Source organism: Podarcis melisellensis (assembly GCF_964234715.1).
Source record: "Podarcis melisellensis genome assembly, chromosome: 3".
In the NCBI taxonomy this organism is placed as follows: Eukaryota; Metazoa; Chordata; class Lepidosauria; order Squamata; family Lacertidae; genus Podarcis; species Podarcis melisellensis.
Genome location: NC_138530.1, coordinates 52,676,874 through 52,703,701, shown reverse-complemented (window position 1 = coordinate 52,703,701; position 26,828 = coordinate 52,676,874). Strand labels below are relative to the sequence as shown.

The window sequence follows — 26,828 nt, the reverse complement described above, 5'->3', positions numbered from 1 at the left end:
GCGGCATTTGTGTGACATGATAGACATTTATGAAATTATGCATGCCATGGAGAAAGTGGACAGAATACTAGAATATTAATGGTCACTGACCCAGGTGGCTTTAAAAGAGGATTGGACAAATAAATGGAGAAAGCTATTTAAGGCTTCTAACCATGATAACTGTGCTCTTCCTCCATAGTTGGAGGCAGTAACGCTCCTGAAAACTATTTTTTGGAAACCACAAGAGTGCAGAGTGTTCTTGTGCTTGGGTCTTGTTTGAGGGGCCCCAGTGTGAGAATAGGATGCTGGACTAGATGGTTCATGGCTTGATCCAGCTGACTCATCTTAAATATTCCAATGTTCTTAATTCATTAATGAAAGCATGCTTTTGCGTGTGTTTCTGAAAAAAAATATCCTTCTGTATCTTTTCTGTCACTCACCCTTAATTCAGGTTCGGACGTAAAACAAGTCTCTTAATTAACACCCTGGTCACTTCCATCGCAGGAGTTCTTGTGGCCTTGGCACCAAGCTACTTATGGTTGGTGATATTTCGCTTCATCCAAGGACTAATCAGCAAGGCCAGCTGGACAGCAGGCTACATTCTAAGTAAGTGTGACACCCTCATTGATGTAACTTCTTGTGGATGAAATAATCTGCCCAGTCACTTGATCAAAGCAGATGCTGTTGGACTGCAGCTCCATTGGTCATGCTGGTTGGAGTCATGCTGGGAAAAACATTCAGAGAGCCACAGGTTCTAAATCTGTGTGCATACACACTCACTCTTTTTGTCCTGGGCACAAAGGAGCTTCTGTATATTGAGTTTGTACAATGTGCAATAAGGGTCCTTGTGTATGAAACACAATCAATAATAAGATCCACAAAAATGAAAATATACTTGCATTATTTTTCATTATCCTGTTTGTATGTGTTTGTTCTTCAAAGTGCATTGCTAATAATACATCCTATGGCCTTTTAAATCTGTTTGTGGGGGGGGGGGCTATTGGTTTGGTTTTGTTTTATTATGTATTTTGCATTCTCGTTTTGTATTTTTATGTTGTGAACCAGCCTGTGATCTTTGAATGAAGGGCAATATACATATTTTAGTAGTAGTAGTAATAAGCAGAATGTAAGACCACTGGTCCATCTAGCTCACTATTTTCTACAGCAATAAAGCTAGATTTCAGTTCAGAACTGTCTTTGTGAGATCAACTCATTTATTTTCCAGTCACAGAAATTGTTGGTCCAAGCTACAGGAGGGTTGTGGCTATTCTTTACCAAACAGCATTTGCTTTCGGCCTCCTCATCCTTGATGCTGTGGCTTATGCGATTCCTCACTGGAGATGGCTGCAACTTGCCATTACTCTGCCGTGTTTCCTTCTTTTGTTCTACTACTGGTAAGGTGCTGTTTGCTTACGTTCTGTCTTCTGATTCAGTGCCAGTACTTGCCATCTCTATAAAACCAGTTTTCAACATCCTAGGAGGAATTTAGGTATGCAGGTACCACATTTCAGCCATACCTCCCTCCCCCTGTCCCTGCTAAGTACATGAGTTCATGCTATCCATACATTCATTCATGGGCATATCTGCATGGTGCTGATCATGCACCGCCACAAAATAACTTTCTTTGCGTTCTATTATGGTGCAGTGTTGGAGCCTGGCAATGTATATCATAGCTGTCAACTTTCAGGTTTGAAAATAAGGGTTCAGCAGCCTCGAAAATAAGGAACCAGCAGCCTCACCTGTCCCAGGGACAGACTACGGGATATCTAACAATCTGGCATAGCAGCGGGAAGCAGCGGGAAATGGCGCTGGAATAAGGGAATTTCCCGCAAAAAAAAGGGGAAGGTTGACAGCTATGATGTGTATTGACACAAAAAGGACGAGCATCAGGGAGCAGTGAGGACTTGCATGGCTGAATTTCATTTCATCTTGATTTTACCAGGAGTCTTCCTGCAACAGCCTCATAAGGCTGCTTTTCTGGAATCCTGCTTTTGTTTGCAGGTGCCTGCCGGAATCTCCTAGGTGGCTGATCTCTCAAGGACAGAATGGCAGAGCTATGGAAATCATGGGTGATATTGCTAAAAAGAATGGGAAGGTCATGCCTGCCGGTTTTGAGGTGAATTTTATGCATACAAAGTAGTAGCTTCCTTAGTATGCTGTTTTAACTATATGCTCCCTGGGAGGGCATCCTGTGAGCCATTCACAGGAGCCAGTTCCTAGGCCAAGGGGTCTTTGCCCCCCCCCTCAAATTTGAGAGGTCTGCCCCCCCCCAGTTGATGGGCATTGCCATTCAAATGGTGTGTGTGCACCACATCATGTGATGTGCGGTGGGGCTTACCTACCCCGCCATATTTTATTCATGTTGGCATCCCTGGTTAGGTCAAATCTATCCCTGTAATATTGGAGGCAGAATTCCAACATTGGGGAGGGAAATAGACTGCCACAGTTTACCGCTCTAGCAGAACCAGCTCCTCTCATGCCCTGGCCAAAGCAACACACAAACTCTGACCTAGTAAGGGGAATAAGAGGGCATTCCAGGGGCATTCTGGGAAGCCATTTGTATCTGGGATCTCCCTGTTTAAACTGTAAAATGTCCCTGTTCCTTTACCCTTGGTTAATATTGCAACAGTTATCTTATAGAGTATAAACCTTGAAGAAGAAAAAGGAGAAAAAGAACAGAAAGAAAACCGGGGGCCTTCGTTGATGGATCTTGTGAGGACAACACAGATGAGAAAATACACTTTTATTTTGATGTACAACTGGTAAGAGACCCTTAACTTCATTATTAATTTTCTTGCTTGTTTAATGCATGACTGCTCCCTGCACGCATATTCTTACGGAGGATCATTTTATTCATGACCTTTGTGTTTAAGGTTAAACATGCAACAGGGTATAGCAATAAGCCTGAAGTCCACATGTCGTTCATCAGTACACATGGGAACTCGGAATACAACCTGGATTCATGATGTTAGGCCTTGCTTGCACAATCTGCCCATCTCTTTCTCGTAGTTAGTGAGGCCTACTTGTGTAGTCATTTTTACTTGAGTGTCCCAATTCATAGGCAGGATGGAAGGGAAAAGGGTGTCCAGACCAGAGGCTTCCTTCCATAGCCTACCAATCTTCACACTCAACTATCCCATGTCAGGAGAAGTGATCTATACCATTCCAAGCATGTCATGCACTCATCCTGTCTCAAATCTCACCTCCCATTCAGCCCAGTCTTTTGGATTTGTCAAAGTATACCCACTGATTCTGAGGCAAGGGAGAAAGAGAGTTGATAATAATCTAGAGCTAGAGCTAGAGCTAGTCAAAAGAAAGTAAAGCATGTTTACAGTATTTGTCCAATCCCAGTTTGCTTTTCCAATGTTTGTCCCCAGTGGAAAGAAGGGAGAAGGATGAGAATGGGAAGAAGGGAAGAAAGATAAATTAATAGATAAAGCCTCACTATGTATCAACTTCAAAGGTTAACAATACAGTTTGAGACCAAAATATCCTATATTGAGTGATAGTTCCTGGATATCTGTCTCAAATTTCTCAAAGGAACATGACTCCTTTCAGACAAACACATTGTTCCACATTTAACGCGGTGGTTCTTCTTTTCCTAGGTTCACAAGCGCCATCATGTACCAAGGACTCATCATACACCTGGGGATTTCTGGAGACAATGTTTACCTGGATTTTTTCTACTCGTCTCTAGTTGAATTTCCAGCAGCCCTCATACTCATACTTACGACAGAGCGCATGGGCCGCCGCTATCCCTGGGCTACCGCAAACCTGGTGGCAGGAGCGGCTTGCCTTGTTGCAGCTTTCACCCCAGAAGGCAAGTTGGTCATCTCCATTCATCCATTTCCCTGCCGGGTGAGAGAGGGGAGCCTTATTTAGTTCTGCCTGTCTGCTTCTCCTCTGTTGTGTGATATGTCTGCCCCTTCCAAGAAATCACTGAAGATTCCATATGTAAGGTGGTAATAAACGCTCAGTCAATATGGCCAACAGAAGCTGTTACACCATGTCATTCAAGAAGTAAATAGGTATTCCTTCTAATATTGTACTATAAAGGATGCGGCAGTGAAACTTCGGGTTGCACTGCACATTCCCCACAGTCTTGCACAAGATGTTGAGCACCACTTGACTTTTGCACAACAGTCATTCATGAATTAGTTTATTGTTCAAAAACTGCACTCATGACTGTATGCACCACGCAAGATATTGGAGTGCATTCCATATTTATAATCCAATTTCTCCCATCCTCACTTGTACAAAGATAATTTAAACTAACATTCAGAGGAGGGTTGCAGAATCATAAATGTAGAGAAGAAAACTTTAAATAAAGAACCCATAGGCTCCCCATCATCTTTTGCACTGAATGAAGTCTTATCTCAAATTCAAACCTTAAAGTCCTTGCAGTTGGTTTGTTCCACAGTTTTTGATCTCATTTCTTCTGCCTGTACTTTAGTCCAATTAAGCTCTAATGAACAAGAGAACCTCTGCTTCTTAATGGCAGCGTTGGAGGGTTTTTGCCAGGCAAAGTGATTTTGCATTCAGCGCCTCCCAGCTCCCCACGTTCCATGCCAGAGTGAGAGCCAGGTACCAAGATGAACTGCAAGTGAAGCTTGTTCCCCTTGTCCCTGGGGGGAATTTGCAAGGATGATTTACCCTCAACTACCCTTGTTTTTCTTTTGCCTAAGATCTCCCGCTGTCGTGGGGGCTGCCTCCATTAAGGCAAAGTGGAACCACAAGCCCCAGATATTGGAGTGCAGGTCACATGGTGTGCAGCTGTTGCTAGTGCACAGTCCAAGAGGCTTCACCACCAGCAAAGCACTACAAGAACTCAAAGAGCTGGTTGATAAGATACAGTCATGCGCACATTGCAATGGTGCCTTGATGGCTGGAAATTGCTCTCCAGCTTTTGGAATAAGACAGCCATTAGAGAGTGGAGGCTGTTGAATGGTTTCTTTAAATGTAAAGGTTCATCATTGTTCCACCCAATGTGTATGTCTTTAAGGGGCCAGAGCAAGGGCCAGAGCAAGATAACGAGACCCAGCTTTACAGCTGTGAAACATAGCAGGTGCTGCTGAGTTGTATTGGTTAAGCTGTGTCAGCATTTGGGTGTACTATATAAGGAGCAGCACCTAGCTCTCCCATTACCCTGGGGGATGGGTTGGTGGTTGGGTCTGGTTTGTTGTTGATGTATTTAGTGTATAAGGAGTTTTTGTTTTTGTAATTAAAACCTTGTTTAAGTTATTTTTGAGTCCCTTTTTAATGCATGGTCTCCCCAGCAAGCTCTCTGAAGTGCTACCATACTGCAAATAGCCAACAGAGGCATCAGAGAAACAGTTAAAAGCACTTTGCAGATAGAACGAGGTGCTGGAGCTGTGAGTTGACTGGATATGTATTTGATGTCTACTGAAACAGTCTATTTCCTTCCACTAGACTCTGTTTGAATATTTGTATATAAAGCCAGTATCTCAAGGACAACCTAAGTCTTTAGTGTGCTCTCATCCATATCCAGAATACTGCAGCGACAAGCAGTGTCCAGGCAGCCCATGTCAGCAGTGTCGTTTTTGCTGATTTTCCTCAGAAATAGCTTAAAAACGTCCAACTTCTTTGTGAACAACTTTGGGCAAAAGAGCTCAACAACCATATATTAGCTCTGCCCTTGAAACTTCTTACTGCTAAGAAATCAGAGATTTATCTACCACCAGTACTTTGGGAAATGATCATCTGTTATGTCATCGGTATTAATTGCCTTCCTTCAATGAGCCTTTAGAGAATTATATATTAATCTTTCCTTTCCAGATATGCACTGGCTAAAGGTTATTACATCTTGCTTTGGCAGATTAGGAGTCACGATGGCATTTGAAATGGTTTGTTTTGTCAATACTGAATTGTACCCCACATTTCTCAGGTAGGTCTTTTGACGACCAAAGGAAAGATGACTTCAGAAATTGCTTTATATAGATTAATGCACATTTACATTATCACAGATTTACAGGTATAAGACTCTCCTGCGTACTCTCATTGAAAAGAAACTGAAATCTGTACTGCTATTCCTTGAGGGGTTTTCACATGTTACATCTGTGTACCAGTCCGCACAATAGTTGAGCTATACAAATCAACACAAATATACTCTTTTACTTTCATGTGTGTAGAAAGGCAGCTTCTACCAGTGTTCACATAAGGTGTGAACATATCTCTGGATTTTTTTGCTTCAAGGGGAATTTGGGAACACCCAACACCCCAGCATGGTGGTCTTAATAAATAAGACCTCTTAGAATTAAAGGTTTGGGGATGAGCTGGATTTTTCTTGTAACCAAGCAGTAACTATGGAAATATTTACCTTCCTATCTGCTCCAAAAAATGGTTGGAATGTAGGCATCTCTTTCTCTTCTGTAAGGAAAACCACAGTTGATAAGGATAAAGTTTTATGTTGGCTTTGAGGTCTGAATTCCTACACACACAAACTTATAATATAATGTGTGTTTTTTCTTTTGTATCAGAAACCTCGGTGTGATGGTCTGTTCATCCATGTGTGACTTCGGTGGAATAATTTCCCCGTTTGTTGTCTATAGACTATCAGAAATCTGGTCCGAGCTACCTCTTGTAGTTTTTAGTAAGTAATCCTCTATTTTGAGTTGCTTGAGTATGTTGTTCTTTTAATGAAAAATCAAAATATCTCTATTCCACTTTTCTAGTTTAAAATCTTCCTAGGGAGACTTTGCCACCTCTGCAAAGACCCAGCCACCTAACCCTTTGAAGACAATGCAAAGGAGAGGATGTCCGAAGCAAATCTTAAAAAATTGTGAAAGAAATATGCTAGTTATAAGTTGTTTAGCCTGTAAAGGTCAAAACGAACACATTGAATTGTGCCTAGAAACAGACTGATTAGTAACAAACTTCTGTTAACATGGATGAAATATGTTCAGACAGGCACATTTCAATAACAAATCTAGCTGTCATGTTTAGAACCAGCTGAAATTTCTGAGTAGCTTTTACAGCTCCCATATTAAAAACATTGCAGTACTGTACGTTGATGTTGCAATAGCATTTATGACTAGAGCATGGGTAGGCAAACTAAGACCCAGGGACCGGATCCGGCCCAATCACCTTCTAAATCTGGTCCACAAACAGTGTGTTTTTAAATGAGTAGAATGTGCCCTTTTATTTAAAATGCACCTCTGGGTTATTTTAGGGCATACCTGGTGTTTTTACATGAGTAGAATGTGTGCTTTTATTTAAAATGCATCTCTGGGTTATTTGTGGGGCATAGGAATTCGTTCTTGTTTATTTTTCAAAATATAGTCCGGCCCCCCACAAGGTCTGAGGGACAGTGGACTGGCCCACAGCTGAAAAAGTTTGCTGACCCCTGGACTAGAGCAAGGCGGTCTCAGAACACCAGGGACCACAACTGACACATCAGCCTAAGTTGGTGGGAAAACTCTGGCCCAGTGGACATTAGCAGAGCGTCCAGTTTAAAGGCCATAAAGAAACTGCACTCCTAAGCTGCAAACCGATTCTTTAAGGAGGACCACACCTCCAGTTAAAGTAGGCTGAATACCAACTACCAAGGATATTGAGTCACCAAACAAGTCTCTCTCTCTTACTTGTATTGCACTCCAGTTTGCTTTTTTCTCATCCTGTCTATTATTAAGTTTTGTTCAGCACTTCCTTGTCCTGTTTGTGAGTTCTTGATTTCCCCAATCTTCCTAAGCATGTTTACTTGGAAGTGAGTTGTGCTAATTTTAAGTGGGTGGTCTGCATATTGAACTACCTTCGTGATTTACAGTGGGCTGGTTTTTTGAAATGTACATTACTGTATGGTGGGTCTTAACTGCCTTTTATGTGTTTCACTGCCAGCCGCAGTTGGTTTGATTGCTGCCGGATCAGTGCTATTTCTGCCTGAGACCAAAGGGAGAACTTTGCCTGAGACCATCGAGGATGTAGAAAACTTTCATCGGCACCGTGCTAAGCAGCTCAATTAATGACAAGCGAATGGAAAGTATTATTTGAAAATCAGTGTTCTTTCAGCTATAGTTTGTAAAAGGCTCTGAGAATTAACCAGCTTGTCTAGGAAATAAAGCCGTGAGGACTTTAACTGACTGTAATGTAAAGGTCATTATACTAAAAAAATAAATATATATATTTTTGTCCTGTGTGTGCATCTGTTAAATGGATGAGTACTGTAAAGGTAGCATATAGTGCACATTTTAAACAAATAGTTCTTAGAAATGACCCTAATTCAAATTACGTTGTGATGATACAGTCTGATTGGCCATCTGTCTATCTATCTTCAAACTCGGCTGAATATCTATTGTTCTGAGGGCGTTCTTTTTTTAGGGTGATGGGCCATTAAGACAACAAAGGAGCGGTCATGAGTCACTAAGAAAGTAAAGGAGAGGGGGCTCTGTGTGAGATGGCAAATGGATGGAGTTCCCCCAACTTGCATATGGTGACGACAAAAGCCAGAGTTTAGAGTTGAAAGTGTATGTAATGCCACCCAGAAGTAAAGTTACAGGTTGGAAACCAGAGAGGCAGAGCACAATGTTTGATTTCTGCTTGAATCCAAGGCCGTGGCTATAGGAGAAGCAGGACCTTATTGGAGTGTTAATTGTGTGAGCCCCTCCATCATAGGCTCAGGTTGTATATATGTGTAAAGAAACCATATATCATAAAGAAACCACAGTCTCCACATAGAATCATAGAGTTGGAAGAGACCACAAGGGCCATCGAGTCCAACCCCCTGCCAAGCAGGAAACACCATCAGAGCACTCCTGACATATGGTTGTCCAGCCTCTGCTTAAAGACCTCCAAAGAAGGAGACTCCACCACACTCCTTGGCAGCAAATTCCACTGTCGAACAGCTCTTACTGTCAGGAGGTTCTTGCTAATGTTTAGGTGGAATCTTCTTTCTTGTAGTTTGGATCCATTGCTCCGTGTCTGCTTCTCTGGAGCAGCAGAAAACAACCTTTCTCCCTCCTCTATGTGACATCCTTTTATATATTTGAACATGGCTATCATATCACCCCTTAACCTCCTCTTCTCCAGGCTAAACATGCCCAGCTCCCTTAGCCGTTCCTCATAAGGCATCGTTTCCAGGCCTTTGACCATTTTGGTTGCCCTCCTCTGGACATGTTCCAGTTTGTCAGTGTCCTTCTTGAACTGTGGTGCCCAGAACTGGACACAGTACTCCAGGTGAGGTCTGACCAGAGCAGAATACAGTGGCACTATTACTTCTCTTGATCTAGATGCTATACTCCTATTGATGCAGCCCAGAATTGCATTGGCTTTTTTAGCTGTCGTGTCACACTGTTGGCTCATGTCAAGTTTGTGGTCAACCAAGACTCCTAGATCCTTTTCACATGTACTGCTCTCAAGCCAGGTGTCACCCATCTTGTATTTGTGGCTCTCATTTTTTTTTGCACAAGTGCAATACTTTACATTTCTCCCTGTTAAAATTCATCTTGTCTGTTTTGGCCCAGTTCTCTAATTTGTCAAGGTCATTTTGAAATGTGATCCTGTCCTCTGGGGTGTTAGCCACCCCTCCCAGTTTGGTGTCATCTGCAAATTTGATCAGGATGCCCTTGAGTCCATCATCCAAGTCGTTGATAAAGATGTTGAATAAGACCAGGCCCAAGACAGAACCCTGTGGCACCCCACTAGTCACTCTTCTCCAGGATGAAGAGGAACCATTGATGAGCACCCTTTGGGTTCGGTCAGTCAGCCAGTTACAAATCCACTGAGTGGTAGCATAGTCAAGACTGCATTTTACCAGCTTCTTTACAAGAATATCATGGGGCACCTTGTCAAATGCCTTGCTGAAATCAAGGTAGGCTACATCTACTGCGTTCCCTTCATCTACCAGGCTTGTAATTCTGTCAAAAAACGAGATCAGGTTAGTCTGACATGACTTATTTTTCAGAAATCCATGCTGCCTATTGGTGATCACAGCATTCCTTTCTAGGTGCTCACAGACTGTTTGCCTAATGATCTGCTCCAGAATCTTCCCTGGTATTGATGTCAGACTGACTGGGCGGTAATTATTTGGGGCCTCTCTTTCCCCCTTTTTGAAAATAGGGACAATATTTGCCCTCCTCCAGTCTGCCGGGACTTCGCCTGTTCTCCAGGAATTCTCAAAGATGACTGCCAGTGGTTCTGAGATCACATCTGCCAGTTCTTTTAATACTCTTGGATGCAGTTCATCTGGCCCTGGAGACCTAAATACATCTAAACCAGCCAAGTATTCTTGTACTATCTCCTTAGTTATTCTGGGCTGTGTTTCCTCTGCTGAATCATTTGCTCCAAATCCACAATTGCTCATCCTCAAAGGAAACATGAATCCTGGATGAGTGTCTGAAACACCTGGAATTTCGCACTGAGAAATTGGCATGAGCTGAGAAAACAGCCTACATCATTAGATACCTGAAATGGATGGACAAGATGGGGACAAGGAGGGGTCTGTGCACGCACATAGGCACATGAGATGAATCATAGAATAGAATCATAGAGTTGGAAGAGACCACAAGGGCCATCGAGTCCAACCCGCTGCCAAGCAGTCACACAGAACACTACATTAAGAACTGACCAAAAATAAGAATTTTCTTTGTCTTTCATTCCTGATTTAAGTATTTGCCTAACTCCATAGTGAGGCTTAAAATACATTTAAATTGGGCCAGATTGCACCCAAAGTCTGTAGGTGAAGTGAACTAGGTATCCAGAATCAGAACAACTTTTATGGGGAGAATTGTTGCACAGTATTGGTCCTTCTAAATACTGAATGCAGTGCAAAATGATGTAAATGACTTCCCTCTTCTTTAGAAACTGTCTATTTCCTGATGCAATGAATTCTTCCCATTCATTTTTGTTTCTCAAACCACATACAGAATTTCATCATGTAGGGTTTGAGTCTATCCTTTGCTGGTATTGTTCTGGCTGTAAACTCTGTGAAAACAACGCCAAACTCTAAAGCAAGTTTCGTTCTCATAAACTGATTTCCACATCTCTTGTTACTCATTCAACCCTTTGAATACAAACTGTCAAACTTTGCCATAATGGACTTTGACAAGTCTTCTATTTCTTTATCTTTTGTAGTCCTCCGAAGCCTGGTCCAATGTTTACTCCAAAGAAAGTCAAGTTCATTTATTGGGATTTACCTTCCACTAGTCCTATCTAGTAAAAGAACGTGGGTGTAGGATTTGTGTGGCTGCGCTCATACTTCATTATTAGCATAGCCCAGCCCAGTGTGGTGCAATCAAGGGAAGACCTAGGGCTTCTCCACACTTTAACTGGACCTGTAGTTTGGTCAGATTGTGTACTGATTAAGTCCCCTGGGAAAGGGTACCTATAGCCCTCCAGATGTTGCTGGACTATGACCACTATCACCCTTGATTATTGGCCATGCTGGCTTGGGCTGATGGGATTTGGAGTCCAACAACCTTTGGAAGATTAGTTTCCCCATCCCTGATTGATAAACTTCCCTCCAGTCTCGCAGAGTGTCAAAAACACACTGTAGTTGTGAATAAGCAGCAAAGAATCAGAGGATAAAGAAAGTTCAAAAAATTACGACAGCCTGTGTGCATGTGTTTGCTCTCTTGTTCCATTTTTCTTTAATGCCAAATCAAGCGAAAATCATGCAGAAAATGGCTCTTCTTAATTAGTTGCCGCATCTGAGGTTTGAACATGGAGATAAATAATTTTTTCTTTTGGCCTTCCTTGCCTGTGGAAACAAAGCCGGAAGAGTAACATGAACAGGAAAAGAGAATCAGAAATTTAGTCTTCCGTGATTTTGGGGTCTAAATTACACTAAATACATCTCTTCAAGCTGTGTGAACCTTTTATTAAATGTAAATAACAGCTGAAGGGGACTTTCAGTCAGGCGTGGGAATGCTGGAGTGAGGGAGAGTTTGAACCTGCTGTGATCACAAAAACCACCCCTCCAAAGCTGTGATTTGCAGCAAGTTTGAAGTTTCCTTTGGCTCCAATAAAGACTCCTGGTGTGAACAGCAGCTTTTGGAGGGGTGCTTTTAGAGGGGTGGGTGTGAACAGCAGCTTTTGGAGGGGTGCGGTTAGAGGTAAAGAGTTAAACTTCCCCTCCTCAATCTTGGAAGTCACAAGCCTCATTGCAGCTGGGGGGCCTTAACCTAACACCATTGCCTCCTCCTGGCACACCTGCTAGTGAGGGCAGTATTACAGCAATCTGAAAAAGGCATCTGTGAGCTGCCTTCCATTTAAAATCCCCTCCAATTGATGTTAATAGGTCTTTGTAGGACACTTGCCCCCAGGGGCCTGCCCAAAGGTGCTGGGTGTTGCTACCAGCTCTTTTAGCTGCCATCACTTGCTGGATCATCAGCCTTGTTGTGGTGAGCGAGCTTGCACATTCCTATGACCCTTGTGAGTGAAGCCGTCGGGAATCTTGTACTCCCAGCAGGGTCACTTTAAAAATTTTAAGGGTCAATTAAAAAAAATGTAGTATAAAGACCGACAATTGGGAAACACTTGCCTGCGAGCACTCCAATTGAAGAACAGCCTTTACCAAAGGGTGTCATGGGCTTTGAAGACACTCGAACTCAGGATGCAAGGGAGAAACATGCTAAGAGGAAGGCATGCTTGGCAAATCCACACCGTGACCAATGTCCCCAACCGTGGAAGGATGCGTGGATCCAGAATTGGCCTCCACAGTCACTTACGGACTCATTGTTAAAACCATGTTTATGGAAGACAATCATACTTGGCTATGAGTGATTGCCAAAAATTAGCTGCCATACCTATATTCAAAACCTTAGGAAGAAGCAGACATATGCCATATGACTGGCAGGAACAATGAGGCTTCCAGATTGGCCAGGTCTGGTATAAATATTAGGAGCCTAATTTTCTGCCTTTGTCTGACCAACAGGACATTCTCATCCACATGATCATGCATTTCAGGCTCCAGCTGTGACCACCCCCCACCCTTGATTTCATTTGCCCCTGTAATGGGAAATCACACTCTCAAAATCTAAATTTAGTTTTTGCTGGTTGCTCCTCTCCAACAATTCCTTCTGCTGGCCATATGTTGTTCCTACCCATCTTCTTCAGTCAAGCAACATGAATGTGTGAAAAGGGCAGTGGGGTTCCGAGTATGAGCTCCACTTCCAACTACTGAGCCCACACAGAAGACCTTCCCAGGCTGAGTTTGAAGGCTTGGAATGGGTTTCTTACCACTCTCTGCTGAATGCAGTTAGACGGAGACCTCTGCCTTATCAGCATTCTAAGCACCTTCCTTCAAAGTCATTGAGGAGTTCTGTTCAGAGCTCATCACATCTGGCTCAACACAGGAAGATCAAGGCAGCACACCCTATGTAGAACACATGCCCCCCCCCCGGCACTCCTCCTTCCTCCCGGCGCTGCTGAATGCCCACCTAGAGCTCTCATTTACTAAGAATGCCTTTCTCTATAATATATGTTATACAGGACCATACCTGTGCATATTTTCGGCATCTTCAATAGTCTCAGGTAAAGCTTTTCCTTTGGTTTCAGGTAAGAGCAGAACCAAGCCACCATCAATGAGACCAATCACAGCTTCAGACACACGGCACAAACAAAAGATCAGTTGAGACAGACTACCCTATGTGAAACGATACTAAGGCACTATAGCAATTTGTAAGTCGTGCCAATAAGATATTGCTGAACTATATTAAAGGATGGGTAGCCGTGTTGGTCTGCCATAGTCAAAAAAAAAAAAATCCTTCCAGTAGCACCTTAAAGACCAACTAAGTTAGTTCTTGGTATGAGCTTTCGTGTGCATGCACACTTCTTCAGATACACACATACACATACACTTCAGATACACAGATACACATACTTCAGTGTATCTGAAGAAGTGTGCATGCACACGAAAGCTCATACCAAGAACTAACTTAGTTGGTCTTTAAGGTGCTACTGGAAGGATTTTTTTTTTGTATTAAAGGAAATGGCAGCGTGTAGATGCAAGTTCTCCTCCTTTCCCCCACCTGCAGACTATTTTATGAGTGATCTCATTTTCCTCCAGAATCTCCTTAGGTAGGAGAATCAGCTGCAGTTCATAGGAATTCACCACAGTGAGAATATAGATTAAATGTGTCACTTACATTTCAGAGTATCTCTGCATACTCACATCCTTTTTCAAATGTCCAGAGGTGATTTCCTCTGAATTTGCTCTGAATGTACCATCTCTGGGCATTTGAAAAAGGATGTGAGTATGCAGATAATGTGTTCTAGAACTGAAGTCACTGTTTTTGAGGAGTAGCTGTCACTGAGAGAATGTTTTCAGAATTCTAAGACTGACAACTCCTACATTTGAACTCTTTCAAGTCCTACTTAGTTGTTTGGTACCCACAGATATCTATTGTGTGAAGCTGCCAGTAGGAATACATAGAATAAGACTCATCCCTTCCACAATGACTCTTGATTGGCTCAGTCTGAAGGAGGTTGATTGGGCAGCTTCCAACAACCGCCCTACAGATGCTGAAGCAGCTCCCTCCAGACTGAGCTGATCCCAAGTCAGTTGGGGACACTGCTGGTGCATGTGTTGTTGCCATGTATGCAGAAACAAATGCCTGGACAGGGTTATTCTTGGAGATGCTTAGGCAGGTGGCAGGGCTGTTATACTGCCAGATTTCCCTGGCTATTCCTACTGGTTCTATTGTTTGCAACCCTGCCTTTATGCTTCTCTGTAACCCCAATCTCCTTTCTCTGTGCCATTCTAAAACTATCCCTGATTTGCAATGGAGAATAGCATTACACAATAATTTGATAAAAATGAATTGTTTAGCAGAATAGCATGATGTGGATTGTTTTTGACAGCAGGAGTTAGGGTTTGTTTTATCGGGAGAGGACTATAGAAATGTAGCTGTAATGTCTTGCCAAGAAACCTCTGAGGTAAAGGAACAAAACTAAGCCCAGCTGTCAGAAAATCAAACATACGTTCAAGTAATATACAGGAGATGGGTCACCAGGATCCTTTGGATATTTTGTTCAATTATAGGAGCTGCCTGCAGGTTTACTGTCAGCTTCTATCTGATCCTCTTCACCATTAGGTATACCTACCTTAGCTAGGGATAGTTGAGTATGAATTTGGAGAATAATGTGGAAAGAGCATGGAACAGACTTATGACTGAATGCATTCAAAAGTGGTATGGATGAGAGCTTGATCTGCCTATGGCTACCTACAGATACAGATCCTTCCCCATAATGCATCAGAGGCAGGACATGTGGTCCTCCAGATATTGCTGAACCACAACTACCAGCATCCTTGATCATTGACCAAGGTGGTTGGAAAACGGCATTGCAAAATTAAGAGAACTGTGTATTTCAATGGATGGTTGCATTGGTTTGCATATTGTTTCAGAAAGTGAAAATTAGCTAGGTTCACATTTAAATTTGATTTCTCTCCCATCCCTAACTGGGGCAGGTAAGAACTGCAGTTCAGTGACATCTGGAGAACCACAGCCCCCTGTCTGAGAATGAATAATCTACCCTCATTCAACATAAAAGAAGTAGTTCATATTCTTACCAAAGACAACAAGTGGAAGTTCATGCCAGACATCTGCCAGCCTATAGACAATGAATGGAGTTATGATCCCACCGATATCACACATTGAAGAGCAGACAAGAACACCAAGATTCCTGTGAAAATAAAAGTGGAAGCCATTATTTCTATCACTGCAGAATCTAATATCACCTCTTTTGCCCAGTTACAGATAGGTAGCCGTGTTGGTCTGCCATAGTCAAAACAAAATAAAAAAATTCCTTCCAGTAGCACCTTAAAGACCAACTAAGTTAGTTCTTGGTATGAGCTTTCGTGTGCATGCACACTTCTTCAGATAGTGTGCATGCACACGAAAGCTCATACCAAGAACTAACTTAGTTGGTCTTTAAGGTGCTACTGGAAGGAATTTTTTTATCTCTTTTGCCCAGTTACCATAGTGCCCCAGAGATCCAGCCACTTGTGGAAACAAATGGAAAATAGAAATTAAAGCAGGTCAAGCACTCTCATTAAAAGCTATTAAATTCACATTCCCTGCTAGCTCCTACTTCTTTATCATGTTCTCTTGAGGATTTTTAAAGAGTTGTTTTATTTCTGTTTGTACTTTTTTTTTTACTTCATAACTGCAAGACAGGCATCTTGAGCATTTTTAAAAGAAAGATTGTCTACAAATGTGTTCATTAATAAATAAACTTTCACATTTTTTTCACCAGCTTATGAAAAGCAACAATTAATATTGCACCCGCAGCCTAAGTAGTGAGCTCTACATTTGACTGTCAACTTGTCCTTTTGACAAAGGGACACCAGCCCACCCTATAGTATCAGAAGATGGCTCACTCACCTGAGGAAAGTTGGGTATAGTTCTGCATTGACTAAGCAAATCATTTCATAGCACATTGTAATGCCCATCCTGCCTATACAAGCGGCAGTCATTTTAAGCCAATAGAGATCTGAAAAGACATTGCACACACTGTTAAGTAGTTGAAAGCTTTTGTGGCTTCCTAGGTTTTCTCTGCAAAATTGGCATTAAAAGTTACACGTTCTTAGAAATTGTATTTCATGGGGCAAATACTGCACACCTGGTATTTGTATTGAAGCACCTGGTATTTGTCAGGAAGTAATGAATCAACATTCACAGGTACACAAACACACAGAGAAAATGAATTAGAAATGGAGTTTCCCTGTGTATTTGCAAGATGAAACCTTGAATGGATGCCGTTATGGAAAGACTAGCTCAATATGTAGCCAGCATTCTTGAGATTGGTGCAAACCAGTTAACAGAAATGACTGCCATAGGGTTTTCTTATCCGAACATTGGATATATAGAAGTGAAGAGCACCTACACGCAATACCCTGCAGCAGGGTGAAGTCATACTTGATATAGACAGCTTAGGGATAGAGATCCTGCAGCCCTCCAGATATTGTTGGATTCATCCCTCGCTGAGTTGTAGTCCAGCAACCAGGGCCGACCCACACATGAGGCAAGGTGAAGCAACCACCTCAGGCGGCAGAATCCACAGGAGAAGCAGATCTGACCTTCAAGGAATACATTGTCCATTGGTGGTGGTGCTGCTGCCACAGTGGCAGCAATAGCAGTGGAGAGCTCCTTGGAGGCCAGATCTGCTGCCTCCTCAGCAGCCCCCACCCAATGCCACCTCTACAGCAGCCTCTTGGCAAATAGGAGAAACTGCTGGTCTCCTCCTATCCTTGTTTCCAATGTTAATCTTTATCCCCTCCCCCATTCCCAATGTAGATATTCCCCCCTTTCTTTTTCCTTAGCTCTTCACTCACCCCTTCTTCCCTGATGGGAGAGTGACGCCATTTTGGAGTTCACCTCAGGTGCCAAAATGTCTTGGTTTGGCCTTGCCAACAAAATTTGAAGGGTCACAGGTTCCTTGCCCATCGATTCTGAGCACACATACATATTTGGATGACTGGGTTTTGCTGCTAGATTCAGTTACACCCAGGACAGGAAAGAAGGAGCTCAACCCTTCCCCTGCCAGTCATTTTCCTTTCAGAATCCCCACCCCTCTCAAGCTGATATTCTCCCTGCAGGTCCAAGTTCCTGTATATTTTGCCCTCTATGGAGAAAGCCAGAAAAAAGAGAGAACGTATAGGTCCATTTGAGCGCTCAACTTGCTCACCTTCAGGCACTAGGGCTGTAAGGAGACAGGCGGCTCCTGCTGCCAGATTTGCTGCAGCCCAGGGATGGCGGCGGCCAATGCGGTCAACTGTGAGTATGAGTATGAAGGCGGCTGGAAATTCAACAAGAGCAGAGTAAAAAAAGTCCAGGTAAATGTTGCCGCCACCAATTCCCATGTGCATGATGAGGCCCTGGTACAGCACAGAGCTTGTGAACCTAGACAAAAAAACAGAAGCCAGGTGAAGCCAGGCTCTTTCCAGGGCTGGGGTTGTTTTTGTGTGTGCAGAAAGCCTACTCATAGTTGCAGCCAAATATGTAAAGGTAAAGGGGCCCCTGACCATTAGGTCCACTCGTGGCTGACTCTGGGGTTGTGGTGCTCATCTCGCTTTATTGGCCGAGGGAGCCGGTGTACAGCTTCTGGCTCATGTGGCAGAGCAGCACACGGAAACACCATTTACCTTCCCGCCAGAGCGGTACCTATTTATCTACTTGCACTTTGATGTGCTTTCAAACTGCTAGGTTGGCAGGAGCAGGGACCGAGCAACAGGAGCTCACCCAGTCGCGGGGATTCGAACCGCCAACCTTCTGATCGGCAAGCCCTAGGCTCTGTGGTTTGACCCACAGCGCCACCTGTGTCCCTTAGCCAAATATGTAGGGCAGCTTAAAATTAAATATGGGGCCTAATTGGAGCTACGTAGGCAGCCCTCAGGAGGACTGGCAGAGTGGAAAGTGCTTGTGGATCAACCAATGATGCTCACTACGGAAGGGGAATTAAAAAGTTCCATTGAGTCCTTTAGGGCTCTCCACTGCGAGTTGCATGTGGACAGGTGGGGAGAAGATTGTGCCCTAGAAATTTAATGATTTGGAACAATTGCTTTAATACAAAGTTTTGCAAGGGCTTTCCTTACCAAGAGTACATCAAGATGAGGGTGTGTTTCCTTATCTGCGGTGTTCTCACCAGGTCCAGAAATAGAGGGATTGGTTTGTCACCCATTTCTTCCTCAGACTGAAGATCCTAGAAGGACAAACAAGCAATGTTTGTATCATTGGGGCATTAAGGGGGGGGGCGCAGGAAAATGGATCATAGACTTGTAGGGTTGGAAGGGATTCTGAGGGTCATCTAGTGCAAAGCAGGAAGGAATCTAAACGAAAAGAATGGAGCTTGAAAGTTTCCAGTCATAGCTGCAGGGATTTTTGTAAAACCTTAATGGGTGAAGGAGCTTTAAAAAACACACATGTGCAGCTTGATTTTAGATATAACCATCAAACCACAGTGGGCTAGGAGGATAATTATTCTACAGGACGTTCTAGTTCCCTGACTTATCAGGGAGCCATGTTTGCAGCCCTATGTGGGTTCAGGGTGGGAAGCGACCAGTGTCTTTATTCTCTTCTGTGGCCCAATGGCATTTCACATCCTTTGGGCATCCCTGTGGGAGGGTGGGGTGGAACCAGCCACGGGGGAGCCAGTGATTGGACCTGTGAGTTTTTGTCTACTGTGTAACAACTTGTGATGGTGGGAGAGGTATTGGGCTGAATCTTTAGGAAGCAGGGACAGGGGACGGGCACTCTGCTCCACGCCATCAAGAGATCCCCTTTATGAGTCTTGGAGGGTGGCATATCCTGTCCAGAAGCCCAGTTAGGGGTTGACAGGCCATAGCACTCCCTACCAGTGGCTCAGTGCCTTCCCAGCACCAGCCAACCCCATCTGTTGGTTGACAGCATATCAACCAGCACTCAGCCTAGTTGATTAACAGATCCATGCCCATGCCTTTTCTCCCATAATCAATAAAGTTGTGGCCTATTTTACTCCAATATCTGGCTCCACTGATCACGCCTCCCAGCTTCATTGCATGTGGGACCAGAATTGGTTTTGAAGTTTACAAACGCTTCCATGTTTGCTGTATGTATTCTGGCTTGCCAAAATGGCCTCTGTTTGGATTTCTAACCCATATACAAACTGTGCATCGGCGTGCCTTATGTAACTTTGAAGGCAAAATGGGTCGGGTTACCTGCATAGAGGGAGGCAGCTTCTTCCGGTTTCCCTTGGCAATGCGTTTAATAATTTTCAGGGCTTTGTCATTTTCCCGTTGGGCTATCAGCCACCTTGGAGACTCCGGAAGGCACCTAGAACAGCAAGATATGGGGCATTCCTAGATGGTAGCAAAATGCATGACACTGTAAAAACATTACTTGTAAAGAAAAAAGGGATAAGGCCATATGGAAGTTGGCCTGAGTTGCATGAGACATTTGAAGTGAGGACTGTCACCTCCATGCCAAATATCCTACACTGTGAGTTCTCTTTTACATGGTTAAATGCTGGATACCAGTCCCAGTCCAAGTCCCAGTGGCCAGTCAGATCAGGCACTGGTCAAGGGCCCAGGGGCTCAAAAGCATCCCTCACACTAACCCTACCCAGCTGAGTCAACATGCTCCAATGTACCATCCTCCTTGCTTGGCTTGGTGGTGAACATGAAGCAGTGGCTCTCTTGAATGGAAGAAGAGGAAGAAAAATACTGTGTTGGGAGCTGATGTGTTTGTATGTTGGGTGTCCATGTTGAGGAGTGGGGGCCCTCTGGCAGCACCATGTCAAAGCCTCCTGGAATTGGACACCAGCCCTGTTGGGTACCTTCCAATACATCTAGCTAAGCTTCCATGCTGGTATTATACAGATGCCTTGGCTTTTTTGGCTGTAATGGAAATCTTGCTTACCAGTAATACAGCAAGAAGAAGAAGTTTGGCAAGGTAACTGCCAGTTGTAGCCACCTCCAGTGAGGAATTGCATAAGCGACAGCAGTAAGCACAAGGAGTCCAACGGTAAAGGCTACCTGGTAAACAATGCCGACGGTTCTTCTGTAGCTCAGGCCAACAAATTCTGTGACTTTTTAAGGGTGGAGACACTTCATTAACATAAGCAAATGGGTGCGGGAAATGATCTGAAGACAGCTCACACTAGATCTCCCATCTATCAAGCCACCTTGAACTTGATTCCCACATCCCATCCCACCTCCCTGCCGACAGCCAGGGAAACTGTGGATCGACAACTCCCATCATCCTCAACCAACACAGCTGTTGTTGAAAGCCACTGTCATGTCTAGCCCTGACCTGGTACCAGATAGGGAGTCCTCAAAGGATGAACCAGACCCCCCCCCACACACAGTGTGAAGACCTTAAGGTGCAGGCAGGGTCCATGGGAACCAGAGCTGAGAGATGCGTGTCCCTTTAAATTTTCTCCATGGGGAGATCTTCCAAAGAACCTCTGGAGCTGTTAGAGGTGGCAATGGACCCACCACCACCCAGTCCTGGAGAATGCCTGTGCCAAAAGCTCTGGGTCCAAGCCTAAAAGTAACAACATAGCATGCATCTACAGACCCAGGGTGTCATGCAGCTTTTGTTCTGAGTAAGGGCTCCCCTCATGAGTAAGCAATCCCTGAACTGCTTGAACAGAAGCTGTAGTGAGGGTGTGGTCTAGGAGGCTGTCAGGAACCGGCAAGACAACAGAGAAGAGGAAGAGGAGGAACAGGATCCTGGCAAGAGGTATAGCCAGGACTGGGACACACCGGGGTAAGCTGGGAATGGGAAAGGAGAGGTTGGTATAGGAAATACTCATGGAGTAACAGAGGATGACAAGGGGATGGGGGTCAGTGCACAGGAACCAGAGCATCAGGGCCCATCACCAGAGCCAGAGGGCCCCCTGTCTCCACAAACACAGCAGGCTCTGAGGCATAGGGAGCAGCAGATGAGGTGCTCCAGGAGGCTGAGGCAGGCAAGGGCCCACAGCCCAGCTCACTAGCTGGCCAGGTGAGGCTTGCTAGCTCTGGGAGGTTTATGATTCCTCAGATGGAATACGATTGGAATAGGTGAGGACCACATGTTTCTTCAAGCCCAGATGCTGCAATCAACATGTACAGTACAAAAAGGAGCTGATGTGAGGTGTCTTCACAACTGCCCATGTTGACAAACCTCAGCTGGGATGCTGCAGGACCTTGAACACAGGGATTGACCCTGCTGCCAGGTAGGCCAGGGGTTCAGCCGTCCGGGATAGCGGGAAGCGCTTCCCTGCTATCCCGGACTGCTTTTAAAATGCTGGCGGTGGGGAGCCAGGCCAGAGTATATAAGGACTCCCTCTTGAGTCTTCTAGTTGCTGGGTTTTTTTGTTTTTGTTTTGCCCTGCTGTATTCTACCTTACCTCATCTTCTTGTTCTGCTCTCCTTTTCTCTGGATCATGGTTTGGGCCTAGTCTGATTCTCTGTACTTCTGATTTGTCTGGATTATGTTGCGCCTGTCACCCTGTCCTTGTTGCTGACCGAGAGAGCACCCACAGGAGCATGACAGCTGCTTGTAGATCTTCCAAAGCTAAGCTTCTACAGAGTGTTTGGGAGCAATGCTATTTTTCTAGAAAAGAGGTGCCAGAACTCATCACGAACACCTCCCTTGTTCTCTTAGAATGGCAATTCTAAGAATTGAGTTCCCGTGAGTTCTGGATGGAAGAAAGCCTTGACAGGAAGTATATTTCTATTTAGAAAACAAAAGCATCCCATCGTTTGTTGATATCTTAGGACCCAAGACAACCCTGAGAGACTGATAATATTCTAAGGTTTCAACCTTATCAGTTCCATCAAATCACTGGAAATCCCTGTTGTTCCTAGGAGAAAGGTGAATGAGCATGAGATCTCTGGATTGGAGGCAGGAGGGAGTCTTTTCCAGCCCTATGTGGAATTGCCAAGGGTTGAACCTGGCAATTCCACACGCAAAGTTTAATCCCTATTAGATTAATTCCCAGAAGAGACAACTGTAAGGAGCCTTACTCAGGATGTAGCCTGTTAGCCAACCCCCTTTGCTGACCAATCCTTGTATCAAGCGGAAAACCACCGTCCACGTGTAGCTAGGTGCAAAAGCCATGAGAACACCAGAAATGGAATTTATTAAGATGGTGATTAACAGGCACCGTTTACGCCCAAACCTGTGGGGAAAAATGACGCTTGTCAATATTATACATATAAAGAGGGGAGAGGGACATGTGGAACTGCTTCACACTGCACCAGACCTCTGGTCCATGTAACTGTGAATTGTCTATTCTGATTCTGAGCAGCTCTCTGGGGCTGCAGACAAGGCTCTCTCCTAGCTCACATGGTGATTGAAGCTGGGGCCTTCTGCATGCAAAGAATATGTTCTGCTGTGGAGCTATAAAAATAAGCTAAATTACTACAGTGGTACCTCGGGTTACATACGCTTCAGGTTACATACACTTCAGGTTACAGACTCCGCTAACCCAGAAATATTGCTTCAGGTTAAGAACTTTGCTTCAGGATGAGAACAGAAATTGTGCTCCGGCGGCGCAGCAGCAGCAGGAGGCCCCATTAGCGAAAGTGGTGCTTCAGGTTAAGAACAGTTTCAGGTTAAGAACGGACCTCCGGAATGAATTAAGTACTTAACCTTAGGTACCACTGTATTGGACAAAACTAAAAAGGAATTTGTTTTGTTCATCAAATTTACCTTTTATGTTAGGATTGAATAGATTATAGAATCATAGTTGGGAGGGACCATGAGAATTATCTAGTCCAACCCCTTGCAAAGCAGGAATCTTTTGCCCAATGTGGGGCTCGAACCCACAGACCTCAGATTAAGAGCCTCATGCTCTACCACCTGAGCTATCGCTATAAACAATGCTTATGAAGCAGCTTTTCCACATCTTCACCAATTAACAATATTAAGAAGTATGATTTTCTATAAAATCTGCAGCCCTGGTACCTCTTGGGATCAGAGTGCCACATAATTAACTTGTCTTGAAACTGCCGCGTTTGCATGTATTCTCTCTCCGCATTGAATTTAACAGGACTTGCTTCTAAACAGAAGAGTTAGGCATGTGCTGTAAACCAGCTGTTAATGGTGTGTACATACAAGAGTTCAAATTTCTTGGGCCATCACCAGACAAAATGAAGGGAGCCAATTCTCATATGCAGCTGAGGCCAGTAATCGGTTCAGATACTTTAGCCAGCTCATTGAAGTTCAGTTAAAAACAATATTTTTCCAGCAAAGCTATGCTGCATTCTTATATAGCCTGTGGCTATACAACAATAAATACTCCAATTGTATATATAAAATTTGACCTACCTGTCTGCCATGTATCCAATGCTTATGGAACCAACAAAAAATCCCACATTCACACATGATTGAAACAAGTCCAGTTTCCAGGCATCTTCACACACCAGGTTAAACTAAAAGAAAACACATCCAGGTCAGAGACAATGCAAAAATATAATTAAATTCCATGCCTTGAGTGAGATTTTAAGATAACTGTAATTCCAAATCATTTGAAGAGCATCTCTCAGGACTATTTCATTCTAAAGTGTATGGCCATTTCAACTACCACCCTCCAACGTCCCCATACACAAGCAATATCTTAGGCAGAGTGGCTTTTTTGAGTAGGAGTTATGCTTGCTTATTTTAAAACATTTCCACGCCACCTTTATATCATTGTCAGTATGCAAGGCAGTGAACAAGCATCAAATGAAAGAACACCATTAAAAATAACAATTAAAATCAGATACGCAAACCATTAACAAACAAAGAGAAGCAAAAAGCTTTCAAAAAAATAGACTGGAGAACTTGGTTCCTAGTGAAATCAATGTCATGACTAATTCTTCACATTGAGTTCAATGGGACCTAAGTGCAGCTAGCTTAAGCTTGGAACAAGCTTAATGTTAATAGCAATGTTGAAATCAACCTTGAAAACAATTCCCATGGGTGAGGGACTTAAGAACTATTCACAGCAAGTCATATTAAATCGCCCACCAAATGAACAGGGCAGACTTTGCTTAGTGCCTATTTGTAAATACCAACGGTGCCAGCCACAACTGCCTTGGGGGAAAGAGTTTCACAGTTGGGAAGCATCTATAGAGGGGGATCATAGCTCAGCAGCAGAGCACATGCTTCTGCATTCAGAAAGTCCCAGCTTTGATCCTTGCCATTTCCAGGTAGGGCTGAGAGAGACTTCTGCTTGAGACTATGAAGATTTGCTGCCAGTCCAAGCAGACAATGCTGACTTGGTAGAAGAAGATTCCTGTGTTCCTGAAGCCCTTCTCTCTAGCAGCTATTGAAGGACCTCCAAGGACTCTCTAAGCTGCCCAGCAGACTCATACAGATCCTTTCAGGGTTCAGCTGTTAATGTTGGTATTGCCTTCTAGAAAACAGCTGCTTACTTCTTACCTCAGTCACGATGGATGATCCTGGGAAATCATAAAGCCAGCCATCTTGGCATGCAGTGAGAGGAATACTGCTTCTGTTCCTGTAAGTAGTGGGAAAATCTAGTGGATTTATGCAGCTCAGCTCAGTTGCGTTCCAGTCAACATCATATCTCTTGCATTGGCTAGTGAAAGCATCCCCATGGGTCTCACCCTTTGGAAGGGTGTAATTCAGCTCTTCCTCAAGGCTCCAGTCACAACGGTTACTTAACTGGGCAACTCCAGGACTCCGGCAGTGGTGCTCTGGTATAAAACCCAGGAAAACAATACCAACATAGATGGGTGTGAAGGCAGCAGAGAGCAGACACAGCACAAAAAAAGCCCTTTTCTGGTACAAGTCAAACTCTCCAATGTGCTCTAAAATGTCATCTAAGGTTGGCATTCTTGCATTTGAAGCACCTCATTGAAAGTAACAATCTCATGTGTGCCTCTCAGCATTTTGTTGGCAGCAAAGCTGTTTAAAATAACAGCATGTAATCAGGCCAAAAGTCACAGGGGAGCAGCTATTTCACTTTGTAAATTGACAAACCATGCATTACAGTCTAACGGGCTATTTCACACCATATCTGAATTCTCTTTATGATGTCTCACACATTCTGTTGGCCGGTTGACTGATTATTCCATGTTATCCAACCTGGGAACATTATGTTCATTAAGAAAACTGCATCTTTATTGATCAGCTTTTAGAGGCCATGACAGCTAAACTATAATATTGTAATATAACCAATACTTATTCAATCCAACCAAAATTCAGGGTTATTTCTCATTATCACTTCTATATGTAGTAGCCACTATTTTAGTCAGCATGTATTGTCTCATTTAGCCACCAAGTCTATAGCACCCAAACTTTGTGTTGGGAACTAACTGGGTGATACCAGTTAATCCTGAAGTCCCACATGCTTGTAGAGCTACAAGAACAACAAAATGGCTGACTGCCTGAATTCAAAAAATGTGCAGGGCTTGACTCACTCTTTAGCCAAAACACCCCCAGCAGAGCTTAAAACCCAGTGTATGCAAAATGTGGGAAATATAAGTTATTATACAGTGGTACCTCTGGTTATGAACTTAATTCGTTCTGGAGGTCCGTTCTTAACCTGAAACCATGCCTTCTCTAGAAATTTACAGCTCTGTGGTCCTTAACCCCTTCATTTACTAACTAGCATAAATATGCATTGTTGGTTTGACTGCAAAAACTCCCACAAAGCCTAGTTAGGATGAAGGCACTATCAAGCTGAGTGGTAGAGGAGAGACCACGTGGTACTTCAGTCAACTTAGCTTTCCCAAGTTTTTCCTCTCCCACCTGGTAGCAACCACCCCCATCAGGCTACAGCAGGATGGAAGGAAGAGAAGCCGGGCCACCCTATTGGTACAACTGAGAGACTAGGAACCTTTGGCTCCTCCTCTCCTTGATCTGTTTCTATTTCAACTGGTTACTGTAAGAACTTTGTAATTGGGAAATAGCGCCTGAGTTTGTCCCCCCCCCCCGTTTTCTCAAAATCCTTTTTCCTTCTGTGCAGTGTCGTTTAGTTTGTAACCCTGAGGGGAGAGACTGTCTTATAACCAATCACTGTAAGCTGCAGGCTGCCTCTTCAGCTAAAGAGAAGGGTAAACATGCCTTAAGGAAATAGAAGGAATAAGCTTTTTGCAAGTGAGCTAATAAAGATGGAGGTATGGGATCAAGTGTACAGTGGTACCTCGGGTTAAGAACTTAATTTGTTCTGGAGATCCGTTCTCAACCTGAAACTGTTCTTAACCTGAGGTACCACTTTAGCTAATGGGGCCTCCCACTGCGCTGCCGTAGCATGATTTCTGTTCTCATCCTGAAGCAAAGTTCTTAACCCGAGGTACTATTTCTCAGTTAGCGGAGTCTATAACCTGAAGCGTCTGTAACCTGAGGTGCCACTGTATTTCTAATGAAAATAGGAAGCTGCTTCCAACCATCAAACCTGATACCTTCAAAGTGGTATCA

At 43.7% G+C, this 26,828-nt stretch overlaps 2 protein-coding genes across 2 annotated transcripts in view; one reads left to right on the top strand and one right to left on the bottom strand.

Annotated features, from left to right (window-relative positions):
- LOC309367499 (solute carrier family 22 member 2-like) overlaps positions 1 to 8,123 on the top strand; it is a 12,648-nt gene extending 4,525 nt beyond the window's left edge. Inside the window, exons 3-10 of the mRNA XM_081906882.1 lie at positions 431 to 585; positions 1,205 to 1,373; positions 1,981 to 2,095; positions 2,620 to 2,741; positions 3,585 to 3,799; positions 5,776 to 5,884; positions 6,477 to 6,589; positions 7,834 to 8,123. Coding sequence (XP_081763008.1) covers positions 431 to 585; positions 1,205 to 1,373; positions 1,981 to 2,095; positions 2,620 to 2,741; positions 3,585 to 3,799; positions 5,776 to 5,884; positions 6,477 to 6,589; positions 7,834 to 7,958 — 1,123 coding nt within the window. The 3' untranslated portion in view covers positions 7,959 to 8,123. The remainder of the gene's footprint in view (positions 1 to 430; positions 586 to 1,204; positions 1,374 to 1,980; positions 2,096 to 2,619; positions 2,742 to 3,584; positions 3,800 to 5,775; positions 5,885 to 6,476; positions 6,590 to 7,833) is intronic.
- A 2,889-nt stretch (positions 8,124 to 11,012) lies between these two features.
- Positions 11,013 to 25,267, bottom strand: LOC309366195 (solute carrier family 22 member 2-like). Its single transcript, XM_081904691.1, has 11 exons — positions 24,825 to 25,267; positions 23,730 to 23,833; positions 22,424 to 22,578; positions 20,328 to 20,496; positions 19,628 to 19,742; positions 18,527 to 18,633; positions 17,620 to 17,834; positions 16,317 to 16,425; positions 15,503 to 15,615; positions 13,431 to 13,530; positions 11,013 to 11,689 (listed from the first exon to the last, which is right to left on the bottom strand). Exons 1-11 carry the CDS (start codon positions 25,239 to 25,241, stop codon positions 11,623 to 11,625), a joined length of 1,671 nt encoding a protein of 556 aa, XP_081760817.1. The 5' UTR covers positions 25,242 to 25,267; the 3' UTR covers positions 11,013 to 11,622.
- Positions 25,268 to 26,828: the final 1,561 nt, after the last annotated feature.